Source organism: Panthera pardus, unplaced genomic scaffold (genome assembly GCF_024362965.1).
Source record: "Panthera pardus isolate Hobbes unplaced genomic scaffold, ASM2436296v1 HiC_scaffold_15, whole genome shotgun sequence".
NCBI lineage: Eukaryota > Metazoa > Chordata > Mammalia > Carnivora > Felidae > Panthera > Panthera pardus.
Window position 1 is genome coordinate 63,509,900 of NW_026526710.1, and position 12,341 is coordinate 63,522,240.

At 40.7% G+C, this 12,341-nt stretch overlaps 1 protein-coding gene across 4 annotated transcripts in view; it reads right to left on the bottom strand.

The window, feature by feature from the left end:
* DYM (dymeclin) overlaps positions 1-12,341 on the bottom strand; it is a 350,855-nt gene that overhangs the window by 230,749 nt on the left and 107,765 nt on the right. For all 4 annotated transcript variants that reach the window (XM_019464089.2, XM_053902680.1, XM_019464093.2 and 1 more), the window contains 2 exons: positions 10,279-10,404; positions 8,708-8,850 (listed from right to left, as the gene is read on the bottom strand). In XM_019464089.2, coding sequence (XP_019319634.1) covers positions 8,708-8,850; positions 10,279-10,404 — 269 coding nt within the window. The remainder of the gene's footprint in view (positions 1-8,707; positions 8,851-10,278; positions 10,405-12,341) is intronic.

A 12,341-nucleotide genomic window follows, 5' to 3' on the forward strand; every position in this document is an offset into this window, starting at 1 on the left:
CCTTTCTCTCTGTCCTTCCCCTGCTCCCACTCTCTTTCTCTCTCAAAAATAAATTAACATTAAAAAAAAAATTTTTTAACGTGTATACCAAAGAGCAGATATTTTCATAATTTAGTTACATTAGAAATCTGAGTAAACTTGTAAATCACTATATGGTCACTGGCCTTTTTCAAAGAAAATTTTTAAACAAAAGTTATCTTTTAAATATTACTATGTAATATCCATTACTAATAGTGACCACTTTTGTGTACCTGCTAGGTGCCTGGCTCTTTCCTACGCTTTTGCTCATTTGATCACCTCGGCAGTCCTACAAAGGGAGGTACTATCCTCATTTTACCCTGACTGATCTGAGTCACTACTGAGAGGTTAACAGCGAACACCTAGTCGGTTGACAGCAGGACTGGCATTGAGTTCCAGGTGCCTGACACCAACAGCCAATCTCACACTCGCATCCCTTACACAATTCCGATTATCAAAATCTAGAGCCAATCCCTCCGAAGGACGATGTAAATGGTGGCCTCCAAAATCAGAAAAGAAAACTGTTTCAATCACAGAATTATTTCTGGAGGGACTCCTTACACCTTCTGGAATGTCCTTTTTAAAAAAACAAAAAACACATTTGTGAGGTCGGGAGAGGCTGCGACTGGCCTGCTCTGGCCCCACCACAAGCAGGGCTGTGGTTTAAAACAAAGAATGACCGGCACTTAGAGATGCCTTAGCTGTCAACAAACAACCTAACCCCCAATGCGATGGTAACAACAGGGGAGGCCTTTGGGGGTGATCAGGTGTAGAGGAGGTCACGAAGGTGGAAACCCTACATCGGGATTAACGCCCTTACAAGAAGAGGAAGACACACCAGAGCTTTCTCTCTCCACCGTGTGAAAACAGAGCTCGCCAGGGAGACGGCCAGGGAGAGGGCCCTCACCAAGAATTAAATCTGCTAGCACCTGGATCTTAGACCTCCCAGCCTCTGGCACTGAAAGAAGCAAGTGTTTGTTGTTCCAACCATCCAGGCTACGGTATTTTATTATAGCTGTGTGAGCTATGTGTCATCACCATATACCCTGCTCCGTCGCATCACAATCAGAGAGGTTAAGTGTCTTTGATCGCTGGCTTTGCAGAACATCTTTAACAGGGGAGGGTGATATGCTTACAGCGTAAAGTAAGAACTAAGTATCAACTGCCTTACTAACTGTAACTAAGGCTACCAATACTACTGATACCTTTGATGAGCTGAACATCTGAAGTACTTATTACGATACGGGTTAGGTCGGCATCAAGTCTTTTTGTACTAAAGTCTTTGGCTAGTTTCACAAACTATCGAAAAGAAACTATATATTTTTCAGATAGATCAGTGAATAAGAAGTGGTACCATAGCAATTGTTGTCAAGGCAAGTTCATTTAGGAAGCAAGGAGAAATCTCTTGTGGGCAATATCTATTTAACAATCAGATTTTCCTTTCTGACTGTCATTGGCCAAATTTTGCACCACATAAAATGGAAAGCCAGTTGGAGAAAGAGCAAAAACACGGCTGGTGTTTCAAAACACTGTTTACATAAATTTTGAAGTCTGACGAACAGACCAAAAAGACAAAATATTCTCTGAAATTTTAGACTCACATAAGTTTATCAGAGATTTTCTGATCACTCACATCATCTAATTAAATGTATCTTCTTTTAAATTATTTTGACTTCAACAAAAAGCAGAAGAGCTTCGATGCAGGTTAAAAAAAAAGTTATTCGATGAGGAGAGATGCTGTATAGTTTCAGAAGTTATTTTACATACAATACCTCATTTATTCTTCACAATAACCTGGTACAAAAAGTCTTGTTTGTTTATCAGGCTTATGTGGTAGGATAATGAGATTCAAAGAGGTAAAGAACTTGTCTAAGATCATGCTGACCTGGGACTCCATTCCAAATCATCTGATTCTCAATATCAAGCTCTGGCAATGTATCCTTATCCACAAGGACTTCCAGGAATGAGAGAAAAGTCAGCTGAGAGCTCCCTGTGGTATAATCTAGAGTGGAGATATGAGGCGAGGGGAAGGCGCTGGTGTGAACTCACAAGAGGCCTGGCCAGCACCTCTTGCCACTAAGGGACTACAAGCTCTAGCTTCATGAAGAGCCTTGTGGGTAAGTCCTAAAACTCAGGAGAAACTGTGGGAATCCTCATCAACTCTGAGGTCTGCTGTCTGGGAAAACCAGGCTCTTGTCCCCCACCTCCACCCCAGCTAATCCTCGCTGGGATTCCAGGAAATGAAATTGAGTCTATGTAGAAAAGTCACAAGAGCCCTCAATACATTAATTTTCTTTGTTATTTAACATGTGCCACCTACAGAAACACCCTGCTTTCCACAAAGGAATTAGAATGAGTAAATCTGGGGGCACCTGGGTGGCTCAGTCGGTTAAGCTTCCCACTTAGGCTCAGGTCATGATCTTGTAGTAAATGAGTTCGAGCCCTGCATTGGGCTCTGTGCTGACTGCTCAGAGCCCGGAGCCTGCTTCGGATTCTGGGTCTCCCTCTCTCTCTGCCCCTCCCCACTCGTGCTCTGTCTCTCTCTGCCTCTCAAAAATAAAGAAACGTCATAGAATGAGTAAATCTGCTTTCAATATGGTGCCAAGGACAGAACCATGAATAAAGGAGGAAGCCCCAAAATATCTGTTTAAGGATAATCTAGGGCTGAAAATAAGCACAAATATTACCGTTAGTTAAAATTATGGATCATACCATACCTAAGAAAACTATATTTGAGACACACTGAACATTGCATGTATAAAACCTGGAGGGGAAAGATAGGACATAAAGTTGCAGGTACAGAAAAGACTGAGATGATCAAACTAGCAAAAACTCATTAATAACTGAATAGTACCTGCCAAAAGAGTTAATGAGCATTTAGTCTAGATTAATAAAAAAAGAATGCAATGTCCAGAATCAGGGAGTTTAGACTCCAATCTATTTCGTGCTGGAGTACTGTACCAATGGTCACACTTCAGGATAAACTGATACAATGAACCTCATCAGCAACAGGAAACAATGAAGAGAACAACAAGAAGAGCAACCAAGATAACACAAGAGCAGAAGGTCAGTTAAAACCATCAGAGCTGCCTGACAACAATATGTTCCTCAGTAGGTAACAGTACCAGCTCAACTGTGTAATGATGGGCCCACAGCAAAATAGATCCAAGCACGGGAAAGGGACCCAGACCAAGTGAGTGGTACTGAAATGGACCAGCTATATTAGAATGCTTCTTGAAAATGTCTATGACAGGGCCCAAGCACATGTGTAATGACTTAGAAATTAAAGGGTGTAAGCGCATGTGCGTGCACTTTTTTTAATTATGCCAGATGGACTGCTAATGTTGAGAAGTCACCTGCCGCCCTTTAGCCTCACTTCTCCTAATCTTGGAATTCTACGATTCATTAAAGGATACGTTAATTAAAATTCTAGCATTCTTTTGGAAACGGTAAAGTGATGTATCATTTGGTTCTTCTTCCATTTTGTCAGCATTTTAGAGAAACATCTACACTAAAAAGCTATAAAGAGGAAGGAAACCATGATTTCTTGTACTGCAAAATTATGAAGAGGCTTGTTGGCATGTATCACAGTTGCTGCCCGGTAAAGTATTTTATTAATGTACGACTGATCCTAACCACTTCCAGGGAAAGACAGAAACCACACTTGACACGTGTGAAAACAACTTTTTTAAAAAAGAACAAAATCCATACAAGTAATTTTCATTGCTCTCATTAACTATGGAAAAAACTTACTAGTGGTCATTAAAAGATAATAACAATTCCTCCATTTATTTATTGCCTTCTATTCAAACATCATCCAAACACTCACTGCATACTGCAGGACCAATAATAAACAGAAAGGAGAAAGGTGTGGGGGCTGCATCATCGAGCAGTTAGTCTGAGATAGATAAGTTGTTAGCAGCATAGTGACAAGAACACCTAATTGTAAAAATTCAATTTAGGTGCAACCCAAATGATACTGTATTAATAAAGCAGATTTCAGAATACAGAGGAAATCTCTATTTCTTAAGTTTTACTGACAAAGAAATAAACATTTGTTTTTAAGGGTGGCTGAATACTGAATTTACTGAAGTTGGTAAGTGTACTGAGGTTGTGTAAGAGATATCCCCTTTCAGGAAATACACATTCAAATATTTAGAGATAAAGGGTCACAATGCATGTAACTTACCCTCAAATGGTTAAAAAAAAAAAAACCCTGTGTGTGTGTGTGTGTGTGTGTGTGTGTGTGTAGAATGGGAGAGAAGCAGGGAGAGAATAGAGATACAAAACTAATAGGATCTGGATACTATATCATTTTTTACAATACCTTTAGTTTTTGAACTTTTATACATGTATGAACTTATTTCCAAATAAAGCTTTTTAAAAAGAACAAGAAGCAGATAAATGAGGAAAAAATAGCAAAATGTTGATAATTCTTAAAGATGGGTTATGGATAGATGGGGATTCATTCTACCAATCTCCCTACTTTTATCCATCTTTGAAATTTTCCACAATAAAATGTTACAAAATAAAGAGGAGGTGAGTCAGCTACTGTAACTGTATGTAAGTTAGCCACTAAAGTAACTGGAAATGAATGGATAAATACACGTATGCGCGCACGCACACGCACACACACACCCACACACACAGGAATATTATTCAGCCTTCAAAAAGAATGAAAGCTTGCCACATGCAATGACGTGGACAGAGCTAGAGTGTATTATGCTGAGTGAAATAAGTCAATCAGAGAAAGACCATATGATTGCACTCATATGTCTTATTTAAGAAACAAAACAGATGAACATATGGGATGGGGGATAAAAAGATAAAAGAGAGAGGGAAACAAACCATTGGAGAGTCTTAAAGATAGAGAACAAACTGAGGATTGATGGTGGGAGGTGGGTGGGGGATGGGCTAGATGAGTGATGGGTACTTAGGAGGGCATTTGTTGTGATGAGCACTGGGTGTTGTATGTAAGTGATGAATCACTGAATTCTACTCCTGAAGCCAATATTGCAGTATATGTTAAGTAACTAGAATTTAAATAAAAATTGGAGAAGAAAAAGATAATAATAAAGTGACTGCAAAACAGAAGGCATTCAATAAACGATAGACATGTTATTATAAACTGAATTCACATCTATCTTGAATGTAGACAAGGTATTAGCTGTTGGTCTTTAATTACAAACAAGAATCTATTGACAATCCACAAACGTAAGGTGCTCTGCTGGAGACTGCAGTGAACATGCTCGCGTAAGTCAAGCACCAGCTGACGTACTCAGGACTCAAGTGCTGATCAGAAACGACCAGAAAGCAAAGGTCAGGAGTCAAAGAAACTGAGCTCAAGTGCAAACCAACATCACCTCCTATGTGATGTTAGATAATAACCGGGAACATCTCTTCATCAATCACATTAAAAAGGTGAAATCATGTGTTTGACAAGGTTGCTACAAGAATAAAGTGAAATACACAAGAAGTTGTTCTATGACCTCTCAAGTGTTATATACATGTTAGTTCTCATTGTATTGCGTGTAGAGCCCAGGTGCGGAGGTGATGTCTACGCACAGTAATCGTAACACAAAGCAGAGTGCTAAGTACGCCACAGGAAAAGATCACCCCTGGCTAGGAGAGAAGAGGAAATCTTCGTGGAGGAAGTGGTACCTGAGACAGCGCTTAACGGATGGACGGGCAGAAAAAAGAGAGGAGGAAACAGGATCGTAGGTGGAAGAGATAATCCAAGGAAGGACATGAAAGGGAGAAAGCGTAAGGCATGTAAAGAGTAACAGAGTTTTGGCTAGAGTCTGAGAAACAAACACAGCAGTAGAATAACTAAAAATAAATCTGAAAAAGTGAGGATAAACCGGAGAAGGCCTTGCCTAACTCCTGTGAGGGTCCAGATGAGTGGTTCACCACTCACCTAGCACGAGCAAGCTCCTCTTCCCTGCTAGTGCCAACAAAACTTCACCATCCAAAGCTATAAAGTTTTCCAAAATAAGGCGCTCGGTTTCAAAGGAAATTAATCAAGTCAAACCTACCATACGTACACTGCTGCGACAGGAAATGGCTTTCTATAATCAGGAAAAACTCAATCCCGGTGAAGATAAATGTCACCCAAAAGAGTTTATATTTGGCTTTGGAGTATTTGTTTTTTCAGGCAGGAGCTTCCAAGTCGTATTTTTCTTAAGCCGATGCTAAAGTAAGAAGATTCCCAGGGCACCTGGGTGGCTCAGTTGGTTAAACACCCCACCTTCAGCTCAGATCATGATCTCACAGTTTGGGAGTTCGGGCCCTGCATCAGGCTCTGCACTGCTGGTGCAGAGCCTGCTTAGCATTCTCTCTCTCCCCCTCTCTCTCGACCCCTCCCCTACTTTCTCTCTCTGGGTCCCTCTCTCAAAATAAATAAATAAACTTTAAAAAAAAAAAGTAAGAAAATTCCTTAACTACCCACCAAAAGATCTTCAAAAGTGGTCATACAACTGAAGTCAAATGTTCTTGTAAACCTGACTGACTTTCACAGAATGTGGCTTAATTCAAAATTACGTGACTATTTTTCCTTTCTTATCCTTTTTGCAATAAATAATAAATAGCTGTACTTTTTAGGAAGAGAACATCCTTTTGCTGTTTTTTTGTAATCCTTTGAGTCACCTACTGTGAAATAATGAATAATCACTCCATCATGATTTATACCTTTATATGACTAATCTTACGAAGACGTAAGAAGGTACGTAAAATGTCTTGTGACTACAGCACACTAAAAATCTTAAGTCCATTTTAATGCCCTTAACTGAATATTAAATTTTTTTCACTGCCACCTCTCCCCCTGACTCTGAATGTTAAATTTTTTACTGGTGAGAAGAAAGGCCATAGAACCGTTGCAAGTTATAGGGAAATAAGCTCAGAGATCATCTATTCCAACCTTCTCCTTCAACAGACAAAAAAACCGGAAGCTAGGGAAATTAAGGGACTTCCTTCTGATACACTGCTAACTAGGTAGAAACAGCTCTGAAGTTTAAAAGGTTTTTGGCACCTGGTACTGATGACACCACATTCCCATACTGGACATTCTTCTGACGACACATAACTCCAAGAAAAACTAAACATTACACACAAATCTATGTTTGCCCTTAAAAAACAAACAAAAACCAGAAAAGTGCAAAGAATTGGCATTGTTTCGAAGAAAGCAGTTAATGAACTTATACTATCTCCCCCCCGCCCCAAATCCCCAACCATACCGAAGTACTGGAAAATACTCAGCTTTTATAACCTCATACCAGTTTAATGATCGAAAAAAGAAAACACGAGAAGCCAGTGCTATGCTGCGTTCGGAAGCCATGAATGCCTCCCCATCAGAAACGAGGGCAGCGGGTAGGAGCAAAGCAGAGAACGAACTTCGGCGGGTCTGGCATGCTAGGGAGCCTGCTCAGCACGGAGGACAGAGCTAGGAGGGAGCACAAACGTAATTCAACCCACAGTGTTAAAAGAAATCAAAGGAAGGCAAATCTGGAAAGCCTGGCCCAGAGACCAATTCCAAAAGTCAACAGAGGTCTTTAAAAAAAAAATGTTTTTAATGTTTTATTTATTTTTGAGAGAGAGAGAGACAGAGTATGAGCAGGGCAGGGGCGGAGAGAGAAGGAGACACAGAATCGGAAGCAGGCTCCAGGGCTCGAACTTGTGAACCGCCAGATCATGACCTGAGCTGAAGTCGGATGCTCAACTGACTGAGCCAGCCAGGTGCCCAACAGAGGTCTTTCAACCCAAAGACGTTCCCAAGACTCATTACCTAGTACATTACCAAGCGGGACTACACTTCCACATCAAACTGCTATCCCTCGCGGTGTGGAGGGCACGCTGCAGCCAGGATTCGGCCGTGGGACTGGGCTCGACGTAGAGTTCCTTCAAAGAGCCGAGCCCTGCACTACGCAAGGACGGCCTACGTGGCTGCTTTAGTAAGAGGCGCCTGCAGACCCTACAGCTGCCGCACTGCCAGCCTGGTTTCTGATTCTCCTTCAGAATAAAGCAGAAGGTCGGGTTCCGTGACTTCACACGACACGGGCCCACCACGCTAACTAGAGAAAGGACCAGAGCTCCTGCTGCCACTCCCAGGGTCTTCACGCCCGACACCGTGAACCGGAAATGAGGCTTCACTGTCTGGGAGGGAAAGGTTTCCCTCAGTTAATGAAATCTGCTTCCAATCTGATAAAACCCGTGTTTGTGCCACTCCAGAATTCAATACAAAATTCTTCAAAACGTGCTCATTTGTCACTGAATGAATAAAACACAGAGTCTAACAAGAAAACTACACCTCATTAGTCACGTAAGATCCTGACCAATAACGCCTCTAAAACAGCAGTGTCTCCTCATACAGCACAGCAGTAAAAGGTTTCCAAGACCTTAACTGTATAATACCGTGCCGCTAAAGCGCACGCAATATGCATATTTATAAACATTATTCTTGGAAAGTGGTGTTTTACAGGTAAACAATCTATTCGTTATTTGCATATATTTCACCGCATCAATCGCTGCACTAAATGGACAAAATATGTTCAGTTGCTTCCGGTATTTCGCATTCAGCCAGCTGCACAGGGCCGACGTAACCATCAGTAGTGGCAGCCGAGCAAACGCAGTTTCTTATGCCGATTAGACAAACTCTATCTACGCCAGAGAACTGACAAAACCTGATCAGACTTACTTGCTACTCCGGATGCCAGTCCATACAGCAGTCCGCCCCCATCGGATTGCTGTGGGAGAACGTGTGCTCCTGGAGGGGGCGGCTTCTCTTGTCTGATAAAGTTATACAATAGGGTTTTCACAAGTTTGCTGGTGTATGGAAGACTACACAAAAAGAAAAAAAGAAGAAAATCAAACCCGTGGAAGTCGCCTGACTTTGTGTAACAATAAACAGAATCTACAGAATCTATTAGTATTAAAGGGATTAACACTTTGAAGGAACCTAGCACTGTCAGATAACGGTGAAGATCGTGGGCTTTGAGATCAGACTTGAGGCTGAATTCTGGCTTTCCTGTTTCTATGCCACAGTTGTTGGTCAAATCACTTCAATTCTTGAGCTTCAGTTACCTTACTGGTAATCCCGTATAACAGGTGAGATATTATTAATTCAGGGTATTATACGGTACCTGGTGCTTGAAGGGAGATAGTACCATAGAATCAGTAGGGAAACACAAGAATTAAGAAAGCATTAATACAAAAGACTACACATTTTAAGTATGAAATCATTCAATTTATGCATGCACACACAAGACACATATGCATACAAGTGGTTTAGATGTTAACACTCTTTGCTTTAAAGTGATGGAATGAGAGGAGAAGGGAGAGAACGCAGGTGAAAAGGGATATGTGTCCACAAATTAAGGTGATAAATCAATTCCTGCCATCTAGAGAAAACTCTATAATAGAATCCTGAGCCAAAGCCCAGGCTCCTTCTCTATTATCAGCGGTTTTCAAATATGTTCCAAAGAGCCCTAAGGGATTCTATGGCTGTGCCACAGGATACTCAAGGAGAGAGGTGACACACAGACAACCAAGGCAGCAAGGACAAGATGACAAAGACAGAGCTCCCACTCTCTGAGAACTTCCATCAAAGCTACTTGGTTTGTATCTGTTTTACAATCTCAAGTTCTGTGAAGACTGTGTCAATAGAAGATGTGTGTGTGTGTATGTGTGTGTGTGTATATATATTTTGTATCTACTCCCAGCCCCCCATTAGGAGACTGTAAGTTTCTGCTCAAGAGCAGAGCCCCCCATCCTAACACATGTCTGGCACATGGTCGCCACACAATAAGTATCTGTGACCACATGAAAGTAGGAACCGTCAGCTAAGAGGCTGCTGGAGTAGTCCAGACACAGGGTGACAGGGCAGAGATGATGGTCGTTTCAACGGGACTAGTGAGAGGGGGAGACTGAAAACAACTTCAGCGGACAGACATGACTGATGGGTGCTTACACATAGAGAATGATGCAGAAGGAAGAAGGAGGAGGACTTCAACGTTTCACTTCTACAAAGAAACCACTTGAGAAGGTAAGAAGCTGGGGGATGAAAGGGGCGGGGAGGACGGGCAGTTTAAACAGGAAAGCAGAAGTGGGTTACTTATGCGTGGGGTTTGAAGTGTGGACAGAATGACCGAAGGAAACGCTCGGCGGGACATCTGGGACAACGTTAAGGTTAGAGGACAAGACCTGAGACAGAGATCTGTACAATAAAAAAAAAAAAAGAAGGTAGAAAAATGTAAAATAGAAACATACCATCGACCTCGCATCAAATACTTGTGACTGATGCTCTGTCGCAAAACCTCCTTGTGGAAGAGTTGGCAAGAAAGGAAAACCACCATTGTCGATACAGCTTCTACTGAGATTTCATATGTAATATCTCTGCAGAAACAGGAAGCAAACAGAATAACGATCACTTTGGAAGATTAGGACTGCTCTTTTCTAAATAAACTATACATTTAAAAACTCAACCTAAATATTTAATACGTTTCTAGGTTACAAAGAAACACTAGTGTGTTTTACCTAAAAATTAAGTCATGCAAAAATACGAAAGCTTTTCCCAACCATTAGCTTTCGTACTCGGGTCAGGCATCCCATTACTTTCCTATTTTCCAGTTCCAATCTCCTGCTGAATGACAAGTCTATTACTGTAGAATGGAAACAGTTAGCAGCAACGTTCTGCTTTGAAGATAAACCCTAAAACCTTAGGTTCATCCTTGTTTGGTTATAATGCAGAAACCCAATATCCAGATTGTCAAATTTAAGAGTAAGTCACAGTGCAGGGAAGAAAACAATGCCTTTTCGTGTTGATAATCACTTAACAATCAGAACAATGTGTACCTTACATCCCCCCATCTCTAGTGTCTGCTTCCATAAGGCCACCTGTGTATGTTCAGCAAAATATGGACAGTGAACAAATTATTCCTGTTTTATTAAGCATATTTCTATTATGAAGGACTACTCCTGTCCTCCCAAGATCATTAACTCTCTTTAGAAATAAGTCTTAGGTCAAAGAAAAAGGAAACAAGGTTTTGGCTGAGGAGGAAGCACAAAAAAGAATAAACGCATTAAGTAATCTTCAGTTACTGCAAAAGTTTAAACATGATGATCACGGGGAACAGGAACAGATCAGGAAAGTGGAGATTTCAACAACACAACAAAAAGAGTAACAGCTCCGAAAGAATATCAAAATATTCTGACAGAACTAAAATATGCATGGAAATCCAAAAAAAAAAACCAAAAAAACAAAAAAAAACAAAACCCACTTAACACCTACTTAAGTGAGGCTCATTAAACAAATTAAATATGACCTGATTCTAGAATTGGGCACGCTTAATTTCTACCAGATATTTTAAGGGGTTATTGCTGACAGAAATCTCTTTTAAAAGCAAAGTATACAAAACAACACAAGAGGTCCATGCAATCTACATTATTACATAATGGATAAATCTCAGTTCTAATCAGAAATCTTACTTTTAAAGCACTACAGAAAAATTCTCTTTCCTGACATTTCTTTAACTGTCATAAATATTAACCACGTAAAATGCAATCCTATTTGTTCTTATTCCTTCAACTGAATGAAAGACAAGCCTGACATTGAAATCCAAAGAGGCACAGAGAACTCCCTTCAGACATAACTTGAATCGATCTTCTGCATGACATATCATAATGAAACTGGCAAAATACAAGGATAAAGAGAGAATTCTGAAAGCAGCTAGGGATAAGCAGGACTTAACATACAAAGGTAGATACATAAGGGTAGTAGCAGACCTATCTACTGAAACTTGGCAGTCCAGATAGGAATGGCAGGAAAGCTTCAATGTGATGAACAGAAAAAATATGCAGCCGAGAATCCTGTATGCAGCAAGTCTGTCATTCAGAATAGAAGGGGACATAAAGGTCTTCCCAAACAAACAAAATGGACGGAATTCATCACCACTAAACAGCCCTACAAGAGATCCTAAGGGGGATTCTGTGAGTGAAACGTTGCAAGGACCACAAAGTACCAGAGACACCACCACAAGCATGAAACCTACAGACATCACAATGACGCTAAACCCGTATCTTTCAATAATAACACTGAATGTAAATGGACTAAATGCTCCAACCAAAAGACGCAGGGTATCAGAATGGATAAAAAAAACAAGACCCATCTATTTGCTGTCTACAAGAGACTCATTTTGGACCTGAGGACACCTTCAGCTTGAAAGTGAGGGGATGAAGAACTATCTATCATGCTACTGGAAGTCAAAAGAAAGCTGGAGTACCTGTACTTATATCAGACAAACTAGACTTTAAATTAAAGGTTGTAACAAGAG